Raw genomic sequence first — 17605 nt, forward strand, 5'->3', positions numbered from 1 at the left:
GTCAGTGCAATCACAGTCATTCCACAAATACTACACTACATTATAATGCACACAAACCCCAAATTATACTCTTTGCTAAACTTTCACAAACAACTTTTCCTGTCTTGGAAACTCTACAGCCTAGACATATATTGTTAAATCATTTATGTGAAAGCTTTTGTCTAGTTAACAAAACAAACAGAAATTACTCTATGAGTGCATGTTTATTGGGATATTTACATAAACATGAAAACATATCTTTAATTGGGTCTACCAGATGAGACCGACAAGCCAAAACGACGACAATGAGATGACCGACACTGGAAGACCGACAATGGAAATACCCGACAAGTTGAAATCCCAACGCCGAAAACACCAACATGCGAAACAAGTGTGACTGTGTAAGTGTGTGACAGTGACAGACTTTAGGGTTAGGGTGCGGGTAAGGTAAGTGTGCGATAGTGACAGACTTTAGGCTTAGGGTGCGGGTAAGGTAAGTGTGCGACAGTGACGGACTTTAGGGTTAGGGTGCGGGTAAGGTAAGTGTGCGATAGTGATGGACTTTAGGGTTAGGGTGCGGGTAAGGTAAGTGTGAGATAGTGACGGACCTTAGGATAAGTGTTTGGGTTAGGTTTAGTGCATAGATAGTTGTGTATGCAAGGTACAGTGTAGGTTTATAAGGTTTTTGGTGTGCTTGTGTTGTGTGTGTGTTTTTCGGAATAGCGAATTTGTTTTGTTTTGTTAACTGACGGGATTGTGCTTTGTCGGACATGTGAACTTTCATGTTTTTGCACTTTTGTGTTTGTGGTGTCAGTGATCTCGTTGTCAGTCTTGTGAGCTGTTGGTTTATTGTAGTAGACCCCTTTAATTGTATAATTAGCAATATAAATAACACTGAATATCTCTCAGGATGTGCAAATATCAAAGACAGCTTTCTTTAACAACATCTAGGGTTTTACATGCTTATTTTTCTGAAGTGTTAAATACATATGGAAATATTGTTTATTTTCATAATTACAATCAAACAATGAGCAATATCTTTGGTGTAGTGTGACATAAAAGGAAACTGACTAAGAATTTTCCTGTATCCTTTATGCCATATCATACCATAACACTCAGTAACATGCAGGGCTCTCAGTTATGAAAATATGAATACAAATATGAAAATATGAATAAGGGACAAACAGTGATTTTTGCAAGTCCTCCCCGTGGTCGAGTGGCATTCGAAAGACATGCGTAGAATGGGTGTGCCTTCGCTGAAGGTTGGGCGTCGAGCTGGCACCTCGGCACCAGTAAAAAATCTACTGCCAATCATTAGCGGACCGGAGTTCCGCTGTGGTGACCCCTAACCGGGAAAAGCCGAAAGAAGAACAAGTGATTAATTGCTCTACTGCAGCACATCCTAGATTATAAGTCTTACTATTATTTGGTTAATAACTTCTTGCACTTTTTAATACTACCTATTATCAGCTGGTAAGTTGCTTCGTTAAAGAAGCCAGACCCCAAAAGGTCTGGATACCATAAGGAGCTATGGATATGAACTGGAAATATACAAAAAGGTGCTATAGGCTTGAATGAGATAAATAAATGTATTATGAAAAGGTTGTTTACTCCCTTCTGCCTTATTTCTGTGTTACACAATTGGTTTTATTAAATTAAAGTTTTAGTGCTTAAACCCTAAGCACTGTACAAACTTGAAGGGTTATTAATGCAAATAGTGACAGCAATAAATGTATTCAGCACCAATTAAAATAAGAAGAAAAATAAATACAGGAACTTAAATGGCAGCAGTACAGTTAGCTCTTCACCATTCAGTAACCAATACAAGTTGAAACATAGTAACATTGGCCATAAATTATATTAACATTGAACAAAGAGGGAATACTCAAAACAAATGTCTAAAAACCAGAAGAGCAAAATACTTTAAAAAGTCTGTAGCTATAAACTGTTCTATTAAATAATGTAACCAATAGCTTGGTAGCACCTAACCCATCTTCTGTTTAACAGAAAATGCCCAGTCAGTGTCAAGACCAAAAAATAAAATGTAAATAAGCTAAAGAGATATACCAAAGAAAGACCTATGGAAACAGCTCAGAACTGTTATAGTATACATTCTGTCCACAGCAGATCAGGTGTTCTAACACAGCCTTAAACCTGTTACTACAACTACTTATATTTATGAACTAGAGTTAGGGTTTCTCCAAGATTATGGAATAAGAAGATAACATTTGTGCGAGTTAAATAGTTACATGATGTTTAAAAAGGTATGTCATAGGTAAAGAACTTAAAATTTCACTATGGGCAATAAAGAACAAAAAAAAAACACTGGCTATGATCCTAGGAGGTACAGTTATATTTGTTACAGTAAGTACTGCTTAGAGAATAAATGCAATATTTACATATTTTTGTGAGGGATAATGGGACTAAAAGATAGCGAGAGCTGTGAATTTGGAGAGAAGGTAAATAGGATTGTAAATGACAAAGAGACAAAAGGATGTTTTAATTAAAGAAATAAATTATTATTTTTACAAATTCAAGAGCAGAGATGGTTTGACTACATAATTTGCAGAACACAGTAACCAGTCTTTCAGAAAACCTGAAAATGAGGAAGATACAATACGAAATGTGAAAATTGGAGGGGTATCAATAATAAATTCACTAGGATTTATTTTTCTTCTGTTCTTTTACTTTGAAAAGTTTTTTTTTAAACAGGAGAGAAGCGGATTAAATATATTATGCTATGTGAATATAAAACTGGAAGAAAACTGCATTACAAGATGACAAGTTCAATTAACAATTAATATGTCAACAGGCAAAACTGTACATAGCAGTAAGCAGAACTATTTTAAAATATAGTTTTGTTAGAGCTGGGAAAACAAAACAGAAGTATCTTAAGAAAAAGACTGAAATCAAGGTCACTGCTTACATTTGTTTATTTATGTAATTGTTTATTTGTTTAGCAAAACAGGCAGGCAGTCAAATACAAGCTCTACAGCTGCCTAGGAAAAGAAACATACTAGAACAAATTGCATGAATGTGGGTGTGACAACTGTGCAATTGTTATGTGTGGAAGTTTTAAAATATGTATAAAATGGGTACGAAAAACTAATCAATCATATCTCTAGCTAGCTGTGCATCAAATCTGTTCCTTACATAGGAAAGAGCTGCCACCTGGACTTCACATTCATTACAGGTCCCTACTCCATTACAGACTTCAAAATTCAGCAAAACTGCCACAATCTTGAAAAATCATTTAACAGGGAAAACTGACAACACATAAATACTTAAAAAAGTAAATTGGTCAAAAATGTCAAACACCAGAAATACACATCTCCAACACAACTACATTAACCAAGTCTGCATACAAAATAATAAGGAAAAAAGAAATAGAACAAAACAGGAATTAAGACTATGGCACAAATTAATCACTCTGTCCAGTAATAAAAGCACAAAAATCTTGAAGCTAAGTACACTATCTGATCATGAATAGTAAAAGATCTCCAGAATGCACAACAAAATCTCCTGAAGAAATTGAAAACAAACTCTACAAAAAAAAAAAAATGAAACTGTTTAAAAGAGACAGGGAGTGAATAACATAAAGCCAAATAATCACCACATTAACAGAAAGCAGTCTCTCAAACTAAGAGTCAGATTACACGCGCACGCACACAAACACACACACACAAGCAGTAGAAAGTCTTTGCCAGGATTTTGATGTGATGTAAGAAGTAAATATGAAAAAAAAGTATGCAAAAGTGAAATACTGCAAGAATAAAAGTATATTAAAATAGAAAATAAACACATATACAATCTACCACACAAATCCAATTACATAAAGGCAACAAGGATATTACAAATTAAAAATAATTGGGGGGGGCATAACTAATCATATATATGTGTTGTTCTGTTCTTGAAGCCTTGAAAATGATTACTCTTGTGACTAGTTTTGAGGCTGTGCTACCTAGAAAGCAGTATACATGTTTATGCAGGACTGTGATGCTGATAAGTTTGTGTTCTCATATGGACTTACTTGTCAGAACACAGATGAGGTATTATGTAGAGTTAGCACCTGTGTATAAACTGGAATGTATAACAGCACACTATCGGTTGACAAAAAGTCCCTTAACTGACTACCATTAAAAATTCAAGACAATATTCCACAGAAGTAAAATATTATAGTCTTGCACAGTTATAAATTGGGTAACATGAGTAGAAGAGCTATTTTACATTAAAATACACTACACATCATATAATTACTATACAAACTACTACATATAAAATTCAACCTAAAAAATACAAATGCTCATTTTATAGGTTCAGTAAGGCATTTGGGTGGTATATTTGGTACATGTAATACCATGCACCCAGGGGTTGTATGGCACTTGCTGACAGAGTTTGTATGTTTCACCACCACTGGGCATGCAGTGATTTTTGCATGAAGCACACCCTCTCTCATGCCTTATTGCATACCTAGGTGGATCTAGGAAATGAGGGATACCAGACTCTGAAGTGGTGGGGGTGGAAATTAGTCTGAAACATGAAAAATTGTTAAAAGCGCTTCAAGGTTTATTTTCACAGCAGTGCACTGAAGGACATAATATGAAGTATGCATTGTTTAAAATGTCTTCTAAGGAAATACATTTTATCACATAACCTGAATGATAAAAAAGTGCTATTTATTGATGTGGATCCTCTGATAACGTTGGAATTTGATTATTAAAGAAAAAATAGTTTTTGCCAACAGATAAGAGCAAAATGAATTACAAGATGGGAATACACATGGAGATATGCACTGTGTCATTTTAAATAATAATAAAAAAAAATTGCTACCTTTTCAAATGTTTTCATGGAAGCATGTGACATTACTTGTTATCTGAGGACAAGGAAGAAGAAAGCATGCACAATGAATTTATGTAGGACCTGCTATTTTTAGCAGGAAAAAAAATAAAACATTGAACACTGTGTAGACTGAGCTGATATTATAGCAATAACACATGGCTGGGTGTGGGTAATGCTGGATTTACCTATGGTTGGTGTCATCTGGTCATGAGGGAGAAGCCCAAGTAACCAAACAATGCCAACCCTGGATAAAATCAGCATTACCATTGCTATTATACAATGACATCATTTAAGAAAAACAAGTTACTTACTTTTCTTAAATAATGTCCTTGTATAATGGCACCTTGCTGCTCTTCTGCATTTTCCCTGGTATCCTGGGGCTTTCTTGATGTACTGCACATGTGCATGGGACTTTTGTTCCCACGCTTATGCAGTAAATCAGTGCTGTGTAAAGGAAGCAATGGAGAAATTAAGATCAGTGTTGCTTTTTTTTCTTTTTGTTTTTAATTAAAAAAAAAAATCAGGAGACTTTCAACATATGGGAGAGATGGGACAGAGAAAATAAACAGATAATCAGGTACATTTCTCTAGTTTTGCATAATACCTGACCTGATTATCCTTTTATTTTTCTCTGTGCTGTCTATCTCATTCTTTTGAAGTCTCCATTTTTTGAAAGTTTTCTTATTTTGTAAAAATAAAAGAAAGTCCAGGTGACCAGACTTTTTTCCATTGGTATATGCTCAATTTAAAACAGGCACGCTGGTCGGGCTGACCAATCAGTATGCTCGTTTTGGAATGTTAAAGGCTAGTCATTGCATAATGAGCAATATGAGATGCGCTGCTTTACTACATAAGTAGAATATAACAGGCAGAGAGGAAGACAAAGTTCAGCTGAGATATAGCTGGACCTGGACATAATGACGAACCAAGATAATGGAATCTGGATTTCTGCTGCATATAAGGAAGGGAAGTGATTCACAAAAAGGAGTTCACATAAAAAGTTGAAAAACTGAACAATTAAAGTGAAAAAAGGACCACTGATTGCAGAGGACACACGAACTAGGACTAGTTCTGCAGAATCATACAGGAAAGATGGCAATCTCTTGGTAACTGAAAGAGTCCTGTTAAAAATGATTGTAATAAAAAGTAAGTACAAATACTCCTTAATAAATAAGAAACAGTTTGACTCCAAAAAAAAAAAATCAACACATTCAGCTAGACACTGCGTGAGGATGGCAAACATGTAGCAATAAAAAGGAAATCTTGAGATACGATTACAACAGTGATTGTTATTATTATTTCATAACTTACCTGTCCTGCTGTATCATAGAGACCAAGTAAGCGCTGCTTTCCTCCAACTGTGACGGTTACTGAAAAGCACAACAAAAATAGAAAGACATTCAGCACATGCAGTATGAATGAGTGAGTGCAAGGCATCGGCAATCTAAGAAGTGGAATTTGCAGTTAATTACCAGGAGATATGAATGAACTATAATTTAAATATACTGTGCATTCCATTATAAAGTAAAATTATTTTCTGCCAACAGATAAAAGCAAAACGAGTTACAAGATAAAGAAAATACACATGGAGAGATGCACTTTTATTTTGGGCCAAACAAATTGTTCCCAATTATACTGCATCTAATAGCAGATGCCCTTTCATATCACTGTTATGGTATTCATTACATTAGGGATTCCCTGCCTAGGGTAGCCTGACGTCTGGCCAGTATAGCAAAGCCTTAGGTTGCTTTAAGGTACACCATACATCACATGTATGCTCCTCACATAGTGTAGGGCATAAAGGTGACTTTCAGATGTACCATCCTCAGTACTTCTTTGTCACCAGTCTGAACGCCATCTCTCGATCATCAATCTGAACACCTACATTCTGTTTCTAGTTTCTGAGCTGTTTCTTTTTTACTTGTATTTTTGTTGCTTATATGGTTTTATGTCATCCAAGAAGGGGAAATGCCAGTGTGGGAGACAGATTCCCCATAAAGACTGCCACAAACAGTGTCTGTTTTGCCTTGGTGCCTTGCACGAACATACGTTCTATCTGTCAGGCTTTTATACCTAAAACTTTGCTTAGTAGACTTTCTTCTTTGGCACTGTATCTTGCGAATCAGTGGCTTAAACTTCTCGCAAAAGATACTACGGAGAGAATGTCCCACCCCAAGGGACAACTGTTAAAGAAGAAGAAGGCTAAGAAGCCTAGCCAGAATCTTCCACTGTCCAGCCTCTGTCAGACATTTCTCCCAAGGTGAGTGAATGCCTGGAGCTTCACCCAGCTTTGTTGTTGGATTCCTCTGTCACGACCAGGTTGGAACCCGGTGGGGATCCAGCTTTAAGCATGCCCAAGGATGATTCTTGGATGTCCATTTTATAAATTCAGGGGGAACCACAGTTAATCATTTCGAAGGGGTCTAGGGGTGTTCCTCAGATTTTATTCAGAGAAGAAGTTCTTACTGCTATTATTGAATGCTGTGCTAGGTCAGAGCCATCAAAGTTTTATAAGGCAGATGTCCCATTAAAGAAAAAAAACCCAAAAAACTAAACATATTTCTCTTGGCCCTGAGGGTTCACAGAGAGAGTGGCAGGCCTTTAATTAATGCTTTGATGGCACTGAAATAACCTTGGGGTGTTTTTGTTCCAGCTCCACCATGGTCCTCTACTTCACTTATAAGACCAATGGATCAGGATTCCTCTGAGGAGGAGTTGGATTCTGATGAGGAATCCTTTGCTTACTCTTTTCAAATTCCATCTTTGGACTAGACCAGAGGAAGAGGAATCTACCAGTTCTGATACTCCCTTTGAAAAGATTTCTTTTGGGGACACAATCTCCAGGATGATGGAGTTTTTTAAATGGGATTGTGCTCAGGTCTCTGAGATCCATAACAGGTATTATGAGTTGCTGTAGATGGAATCTGCTAAACCTTTTGCTGTTCCTCCTGTTTTGGCTCCTTTGTTAAATGCATTTTCTAACACCTCTAAACCTCCTGATTCGCAGCCCCCTGCTCCCAAGAAACCAGATAGGTTTTATAGGGTGACTGAGGAATGTAACTTTTTGTACAAGTGTCCTGCTGCTGACCCCTCAGTGGTGTCTGTAGCCTCTGACAAGCCCTCTCAATTGCTTCCTTCACCCAAGTCATTGTCCTCTGATAAAGATAGCAAGACCATGGAAAGGCTAAGTAAGAAGGTTTACACCTCAGCTACCTTGGCTTTTAGAGCTATTAATTATCAGACCCATATGTCCAGGTATGTGTTGGCTCTCCTATTTCAGGCTTGTCAGATTATTTCTGATCTTCCAGACTCTGGGGTTAAAATTTCTGCTTTTTCACTGTTAGGGACTTCTTAACAGGTGGCTTGCCATTCCATCAAGGTTAGTTATGATGCAGCACATGTTTCTTCTAGGGCTGCTGCTTTTGGATTAGTGATGAGACGGTATTCTTGACTTCAGCTTCAACCGTTATCTGATGATATCAAGACTAAGTTGATGGCTGCCCCTCTGGACAATAAACACTTGTTTGGGGAAGCTGCTGCTGATTTGTTTAAGTCCCTTCAGGGTAAGGGGAAGGATTTACAGAGACTCAAATGTGTTTGTTTCTCCTTTTCCTAAATTTCAGAGAAACTAACCCAATAAGCTAGCTTTTGTTTGCAGGCAATCTTGCCATCCTCCTAGGGACAAAAAGGGTGGCAAGCAGACTCCTCTTGCTAAGGCTACTCAGACTTCAGAGACTCAAGTCTTCCTTTCCAGACAAACCAGGTGCTGTCTGACTATCTGTTTCTTCCCAGCCACATTCCTCTTTCTCTTTGCCTCTCTCCCCCTATTTGGCTACAGATTAGTCAGGATTCCTGCGTTCTGTCCATTATTTGCCAGGGGTATTTCATGGTGTGGAAATCCCTTCCCCCTTTTATGGGTATTCCTCAGCCTCCTTGGGAACAACTCTCCTTTTTCCCAGAGGTGCTTTGGGACCTTTGGACTCTGGGCACTATTCAAGAGGTGCCCATGTCCCAAAGGTGGAGGGGATTTCACTCCAGAATGTTTCTAGTACCCAGAAAAGAGGGTACTTGGAGACCAAGTCTAGACCTCTCTCATCTAAACACTTTTCTGAAGGTGCCCACTTTTTGAATGTTGTCCCTTCAGTCTTTGTTCCCTCTTTTGCTTCCTCGGGCTTATATGGTATTTCTGGATCTCAAGGATGCTTATCTCTATATTCCAATCCATCCCCTACTGAGGAAGTTTTTGCATTTCTCTGTTGCTTCCAGGCATTTTCAGTTCTCTCCTTTGCCCTTTCACCTTTCTACTGCCCCCAAGGGTATTCACCAAATGCCTCACTCCTGTGATCGCTTTTTTGCAGGCTTCAGGATATCCAAGTATTTCCTTACTGGGATGACCTGCTGATTCAGGCATCCTCTCCAGAGATCCTGTTGCAAAATCTCCATTTTGCCATCTCTCTGCTTTAGAGCCTCGAATTTACAATAAATTTCAAAAAGTCTTCTCTGACTACTTTTCAGGGCCATGTTTTTTCTGGGTTGCAGGATTCAGATGGTGCTTATGATGGCATTCCTACCTCCTCCCAAGGCCTTAACTCTCATTTCTTTCTTTCAAACTCTTCTTCCTCTGGTCTCCATTTCACCCAGTGAGTTTCCGAGAGCTCAGGGTTTCATGGCATCCACCATCCCTATGCTCCCTCTGGCCAAACTCTACATGAGGATATTTCAGTGGTTCCTGAAGTCAGTATCTTCAGCATGAACAACCTCTAGAATTTGGAGTTCCTCTTCTACCTTGTCTCGAGACAGAACTCCACTGGTGGATCACGCAGTTGTCTCTAAATCCAGGACTTCCATTTCATTCACCTCTTCCTTCTCGGGAGCCATTCACAGATGCTTCAGATGTGGGGTGGGGAGCAGCTTTTGGTTCCCTAAAGGTGCAGGGTCTCTGGTCCCCACTTCAACAGAAGGAGCACATCAATGCCAAAGAGATGAGAGACAGTCTGCTGGCTCTTCAGGTTTTTCATCCTCTTTTCTCCCCTTGACCTCTCAAGGTGTTTACAGACAATACCACAGTGATGTGGTATGTAAACAAACAGGGGAAACAAGATCTTATCTTCTTTGACGGTTGGTACTCGTGGTATGAGATCTTGCTGTCCAGTATCAAGTGACTCTTTGGGCAGTTTACCTTACCACAAATCAAACATTGTGGCAGACACTCTGAGCAGGTCCTTAACTCAATCCCATGAATGGATGCTTCACAGGGATGTGTTTCTAGACATTGTCCACCAGTGGGGTACTCCTCAAGTAGATCTATTTTTCCTCCCCACTAACAGAAAACTTCCCTTATTTTGTGCCAGAGTCCCAGGTCCTCTGGTGTGGAAGATAGATGCCTCTCTTTTTCTTGGAAGGGGATGTTTCTTTTTGCTTTCAATCCCCTTCCTCTCATTCCAGAAGTCCTGTTCAAAATTCAACAGGATGCTCTCAAAATCTTGTTGGTGACTCCCTTTTGGCTGAGACAGCATTTAGCCAAACAAGGGGAAGCATCACAAGTTACCTCACAGGGTGGATCTACTCACACAAGACAAGGGACATCTCATCCATCCCCACCTATCCACTCTTCAACTGACACTGTGGGTGATAGGATTTTGATTCCACATAGACACCTTTTTTTTCTGAGAACATGCATAGGGTCTTGCAGGAGGCCAGTAAACCCAATACTAGGAAATCCTACTTATCCAAATCAAAGAGGTTTTCTGTTCAGTGTCTCTCTGTCATGACCTGGATCCACTTTCTGTGGATGCTCCTTTGGTTCTTTCTTATTAGTGTGAATTGTTCAATGCTGGGTTGGCATATACTTTTGTTAAGGCCCACTTATCAGCTATCACTGCTAGTCTGCCTTTATCTCCTCCCTCAGCTTCTAGATTTCTAGCTAAACAATTCCTTAAATGTGCCTTTCATATTAGACCTTCCAGGAAGCCTGTTCCTCCTACCTGGCATCTTAATTTTGTTATAGAAAAATTGGCTCAAGCTCCTTTTGAGCCTGCTGCTTCAGCTTCCTTGCAACATTGCTCTGGGAAGACTGTATTTTGTTGGCCCTTACTTCTGCTAGACAGGGGTCTGAGCTTCAAGCCCTTATGGATTGTCCTCCTTTTTCAGTGCTTCATAAGAACAGGGTATCTTTGTGTACTAATCCTTCTTTTATGCCCAAGGTGGTGAATGAGTTGTCCCTTAATCAGTCTATTCATTTGCCCACTTTTTTCCCTTCTCCACAATCTGCTAGTGAGAAGGTGCTGCACATGTTAGATGGTACAGACAACTCAGATTTTATCTGGATAAGACTAAGACTAAGATTTTTAGGAAATCTGATCAGCTTTTTGTTTCCTTTCATCCCAGGTCCTTGGGATTAGCTGTATCCAAGCAGACTATTTCTTCTTGGATTTCAAAAGCTATTTCTTTTTGTTATTCTTTTCACGGTAAGCACCTACCTTATTATATAAAGGCTCATTGTACTAGAGCTGTGGCTTCTTCTGGTGCTTTTTCAAGGGTTTGGATACTAACTCTATTCTTGAGGCAGCTACCTGGACTTCTGTGCATACTTTTACCAAGCACTACAAGTTGGATGGAATCTCCAGAGGTACAGCTGGCTTTGCTAGGCCATCCTTCATGGCTTCCTAGAGAGGTCTGCTAGTCCTTCCTCCTCCTAAGTTTCTTCCTGAGCTTTGATACTCTCCCTAATGTAATGAATACTGCAACAGTGATATGGAAGGACATGGTACACAGTTGTGTAAAGCCTTACCATAATGGTAGATGTTCTTCCCTTCACTGTTGCAGTATTCACTCCCTCCCTCCTCCCCTGGTCCATTTCTCTTCTGCATGTACCGGTTACCTATTTGTTTTCTTTGGACCAGTGTGCCTACTGGGAATTGAAGGTTCAAGGATGGTATGTCCAGATATTACCTTTATGCTCTATGCTATGCGAGGAGTATATGTGTGAAGTATGGTGTATGTTAAAGCAACCTAAGACATTGGCATACTGGCCAGACTTTAGGCTGCCCTAGGCAGGGAATCCCTAATGTAATGAATACTGCAACAGTGAAGGGAAGGACATCTACCGTTATGGAAAGATTTTACACAACTGTACTTTATACTGAGCAACAAAGTCTTACGAATGGATGGCTGTAACACTAACAGCATTTAAAAAAGTTAACTCATAGCTTCATTTACTGCTGCATTTGACTTGGGCAGATCATGTCTTCTCAAGCTCTTATAACTCTTTCACCAATTTTCAGGTTATTAAACTTAGTTAATTATGTGCAAAGTCAGCAGTTCAAATTTCATGTTACAATACATTTGCCCTACATCTTTAGGCCAGCATTTATTAGTTCTGCCACCTAACCAACCTCTGTGAGCTGTGAAGTTTATTACCTAGGACTTCACTTTCACAAATCAAAGAATGGATTCTGGCCACTGTAGATTAAGACTTTTCAGAAATGATTTAGTAACTAGTTCCCCAATCAAGATGGCATAAAATGAACATTCATTCCTTACTTTTCCATTGGTCTCACCTTTCTGAGACCCTCCTAGTTCTCCAGAATCAAAAAGAGATTCGTAAGCATCAGAGATTGCCACCCTCACTTTGTACAAAATGTTTTCTTCCATACATCTAAATGTTGTAAAATACAGTGGCAATGATGGAATATGCTTTTCTCTAAGAATATATACGTCAATGAAATAAACATTTGCTTAAAATTCTGTGCATGTTATTGGAATACACATTTGTATGACTTGTTGTAATGCTAATGCTTGCAAGATACTGTCTCTGTATGGGAATGTAGCTGAAAATAGTCCATGCACCAGCCCATGTACTAACTACTCAATAAATGAAATAAATAAATGGAGAAGGTCAGTAATCTTGTGACAACTCCTTTTTCTGACTTTGTTGATATTAGTGAATTAGTGTATCTACCTCAGTATGAAAAATCTACTGCTGTAAATACCCTGTGTTCTCAGTATCAGAGTGAATTTACTGTATATTTAAAGTATGTTAGGAGAAATGTGACTTTGAAATAACTCTTTGGTAATACAAATGACGAAGGATCTCAAGCTAGATATGGATACAGGAAACCAAGTACATTTGTTCCTGTTTGTCATCCGGCTGTAGATGCCTTGGGACGATTATGTGAAAACAAAGTGGCTGAATATAGACAGCAGAAGGGAAGTAAACATTTCTATAACTTAACTCTGAATGAGAAGAAAGCATTATCTGAACTACATAATATGAAGGACATCATGATTAAGCAAGCTAACAAAGGAGGGGCAATTGTAGTCATGGATATGTCATTTTATGATATCAAGATGAAGGAGATGTTAGCAGATATAGCTACCTACAAGAGGATCAATAAAAGAGAATTGAACAATATTATATGAAGTGTCTAAGATACTCTCTATGACAAATTGATTAACTGATCCAAAAGTAAAGAGCGGTCTGATTTTTTTTTAAGCAGATCACCCTACTATACCTAACATCTATGGAATGCCCAAGATACACAAGAATCTACATGACCCTCCTATGTGACATATTGTTTCGGGAAAAGGATGGACAACTGAACCCCTTTCTATTTTTATAGAAGGGGAGTTAAAGAAATTGTTACCCCATGTACCTGCAGTGATTAAGGACTCGGATGAGTTTTTGAATAGACTCTACAAGAAATTACATCAGATAAATATCCCTAAGGATTTACTATTAGTATCCTTGGATGTCAACAGTCTATTCACATCCATACCCAATGATTGGGGGATTGAAGCAATCAGAGATTTTGGTGTGAAACACAAAACAATCATTGATATCCACCTACTATGCAGTCTCCTAGTATTGGTTTTATATAACAACGTATTTCTATATGGTAGTGTCTATTATCTGCAGATGTCGGGAGTAGGGATGGGAACCCCATGTGCAAATAGCTATGCTAATTTGGTCCTGGCAAGATGGGAAGAGCTATGGAAAGTGGATGTTAATAGCAAATGGAATAATAATATAATCTTCTACAATCGGTTCATGGACGATATTTTTCTTCTGTGGGAAAGTGATTCAACTTTTTTGGAGCAGTTTGTATATTTTTTGACCAACACAACTTCGTTTTTGAAATCTGAGGTGACCTCTTCAAATATGGAGATATCATTTTTGGATGTTAAGTTGATGTTAGATGACACAGGATTTATTAGTACTACAATGTATAGAAACCTGTATGGTGCAATAATCTGTTACACAATACCAGTATGCATCCCAGACATGTCCTTGACAATATAGTGACCGACCAATTGCACAAGGGATGAAGACTATATGGAAGAGCAAACCAAACTCATTAATGACTTTACCAAGAGAGGATATTAAATCAAAGAAACACAAATTAATGAAGCAATTACTTTAGAATGACGATCTCAGAGAGCAAGACCCTAATTTTTGGACCAAGGAGGAATAACTAAGGCCAAACAAAAAGAGGCAAAGTCCAATTTGAGATGTCAGCTAACATATAGTACTGGCAATCTTGCTATTCATAACATCATCAGGAAATTTTGGCCAGTGTTAACATCTGATAATAAAATTAGACGAATTGTTGGAGATCAACCCAGTTTTTCTTTTAAAAACAGGAAAAATCTAAAACGACTGTTATGCTATAGAACAGAAACTGAAGCCATCTCTGAAGACAGGAGCTTTCAAATGAGTAGGAGAATTGGTACATTTAGATGTGGAGGTTGCAAGGCATGCTTTTACATTAACAACTCGAATATCTTTATACATCCCTTAACTAAGAAGAACTATAAATTCGAAGGATTTGCCAATTGTCGGAGTAAGAACATCATCTATGTGGCAACCTGCAGTCACTGTAAGGCATACTACATAGGGAAAATGAAACAAATGCTTAAAGAACGCATCCTAAAGCTTTTATCCGACATAAGAAATTCACCAGCAATGCACTTGATATGCACATTAGTGCAAATGGCAGCCATTCTTTTAAGTTTATGACACTAACCAGGATTCATGAAAAATTAAGAGATGCTGATTTAGTTAATCAAATGGAAATTGAAGAAATGGAGTGGATAATGAATTTGCGTTCAGATCAACCACCAGGTCTGAATGCATTTGTTCCTTTAAAACCTGCACTAAAAGGAAAACCTCTCCGGCACTCAAAATGACCCAACTGAAAAGGTATATATGTTGTTATGGATACTAAGCATTCTTGAATGAGTGAATACCATAGAATGAAGGTATTTAACAGGAAGTTTTACTGGCTAACATTTAGGATTTGAAAAAGGTATTACACCAAAGGCACTTATCCAGTTTATGAGCCAGTGTGTTTCATTTTATCATCGTTCATTTTTATTAAAGTTTTCAAGTTTTAGTTTTTAGCAGGATTGGTGGTGGAACCGTTCGTTCTCTGAATTTTGTACTTTGATGTGCTCCACCTTTGGTGAAGCTACCTACTTCTTTTTTGATAGGCTGAGATAGCTGAAGCATGAGTCTTGCTAGAGGAGTAGGACAACCCCTTTTCTAGAAACTCTGCCAGGTAGTCCAGAACCAGTACTAAAGTGGCATTGGCACTGTCTGTGCCTCTGCTGCTGCACCAGCAGGTGAACCTTTTCCATTTTTCTGAATAAGATTTTCTGGTGCTGGGTCTACGGGCCTCCTTAATGTCCAACACTCGCTTGCTCAGGGCTGCAGTGTTATCTGCCTTTGAGGAATCAACCATGCAGTTAATTTGAGAGTGGCCAGGCCTGGGTGCAGTAGCTTCCCTCCCTGCTGAGTGAGAAGGTCTGTGGAGGGGGGGTAGGATGATGGGAGGGTACCTGCTCAGAATGAGCAGTAGGGGGTACAAGTGTTGCTTCGGCCACTCTGGGGCAATTAGGATAGCCCTTGGCCCTTCCTCTCTGATCTTGAGCAGCACCCTGGGTATCAGAGGCAGTGAGGGAAAAGCATATACAAGCAGGGTGCCCCGGTGAAAGGAGAAGGCGTCCACCCTCCAAGTCTTTGGGTGAAATTCTCTTGAGCAAAAGTTTGGTAGCTGGTGGTTCTGGTAGCTTGCAAAAAGGTCTAGGTCTGGTTTCCTCCTGATTTGACTGATCTGTAGGAAGGTCTTCTTGTGCAACTACCACTCATGGGGATCCAGGAGTTGTCTGCTTAATTGGTCTGCCAGGATGTTTTGCTTCCCAGGAAGGTATTGTGCTATCAGATGCAGTCCCAGGTTTGAGGCTGACTGCCAGATTTGTATAACTAAGCAATAGAGAGGGTAAGAATGGGTGCCCCATTACTTGCTGATGTACCACATGACAGTTGTGTTGTCTGTCTTGACTAAAAGGACTCCTGGTGAAAGGTGCACCTGTAAAGTTAGAATTGCTCTGTGCACTGCCAGCATTTCTTTCAGGGTGATGTGGAGACCCTGAACCTCCTGTTCCCAAAAGGCCTGAGTTCACATGATTCATTGTGGGCTCCCCAGACAATGTCTGAAGTGTCTGTGGTTATGGTTTGGCCATGTGGGTGAAGGACAAAGGGGAGGCCTTGTTCAGGCTGCAAGCCTTGGCCCACCACAGGAATTCTTTCTCCAGCAAGGAATCAGGGGGAGTTGGTGTTCCAGTGACTGGGAGTGCTGGGACCAGAGATTTCTTAGGTACCATTGCAATTTTCTCATGTGTAGTCTGGCAAAGGGGACCAGCATGATGCAGGAGGGCTATGCATCCCAGGGCTTGCAGGATTTTTCTGACAGTGAGGTGAGTTGTGTGTGCCTGCTGGGTGAAGTAAGACTGTAGGAAGGCCTGCTTCTGTGGGGGGAGGAAGGCCATTTGTGCTGAGGTGTCTAGAAGGGTGCCCAGGAAGGTAATCCTTTTTGTGGGCTGCAGATGGGAGTTTTCCTGGTTTATGGTGAATCCCAGAGAGGTTAGTAGGGCTTGTATGAAGGAGAGGCCCTGCAGGAGTTTTTCCTTGGTTTCTGCCTGAATGAGGCAGTCATCATGATAGTGATAAATGTGTGTGCCCTTCTGCCTGCAAAAAGCAATGACTGGGGCCAGGCACTTGGTGAAGATGTTGGGAGCAGTGGATAAGCCAAAGGGCAGAGCAGGGAACTGAAAGTGTTGGGACCCTGCTCTGAACCTTAGGTAACTCCTGCAGGACTTTCTGATAGGGATATGCAGATAGGCATCATTTAGATCTAGGGTTACTAGCCAGGCTTGTGGCAGGAGCATAGGTAATAGTTTTTGTAGAGTCAGCATCTTGACTTTTGGAACCAGGAGGGGAGGGACAGATTCAGAGTGGAGCAGTCTAGGATAGGGTGCTAGGTGTCCTCTTTTCTGGGTACCAGGAACAGTCTTGAATAAAATCCTTTTCCGGTCTGTTCCTTTGCTTCAGGTTCTACAGCAACCTGGGCAAGAAGCTTTCTGATCTGGTGAATAGCTTCTGTCCTCTGATTTGCAGGGACATCTGGGCAACCTGACCTTTTTGGTTTCTCTTTGAAATAAAATCTGTACCCGCTGGTAATAATTTTTAGGACTAATAGGTCTGAGGTGATGGCCTGGCAGTTTTTTAGGAAGACAGAAAGTCTTCCTCCTAGCCTGTTGGGTGACTTGAGAGACAGAGGGGAGGGGAGAGAGTCATTGTGAGTGCTTGGAGAAGGGGGTTGGTTTAGAACTCCCTTGCCTAGGAGCAGCAGTGGACCACCGTCTGGGTCTTTGTTGGCTATGGGACTAATGCCTCTTGGTTCTGTCTCTGCATCCCTTTCTCTGGACTGGTTTAGTCTGTGAGAGA

General features: G+C 39.8%; 1 protein-coding gene across 1 annotated transcript in view; it reads right to left on the bottom strand.

Annotated features, from left to right (window-relative positions):
* Nucleotides 1-17605, bottom strand: part of RHOJ (ras homolog family member J) — a 743814-nt gene that overhangs the window by 404271 nt on the left and 321938 nt on the right. Inside the window, exon 2 of the mRNA XM_044074555.1 lies at nt 6130-6188. Coding sequence (XP_043930490.1) covers nt 6130-6188 — 59 coding nt within the window. The remainder of the gene's footprint in view (nt 1-6129; nt 6189-17605) is intronic.

The sequence above is a fragment of the Protopterus annectens genome, chromosome 6.part0 (genome assembly GCF_019279795.1).
Source record: "Protopterus annectens isolate FY-2018-M chromosome 6.part0, PAN1.0, whole genome shotgun sequence".
In the NCBI taxonomy this organism is placed as follows: Eukaryota; Metazoa; Chordata; order Ceratodontiformes; family Protopteridae; genus Protopterus; species Protopterus annectens.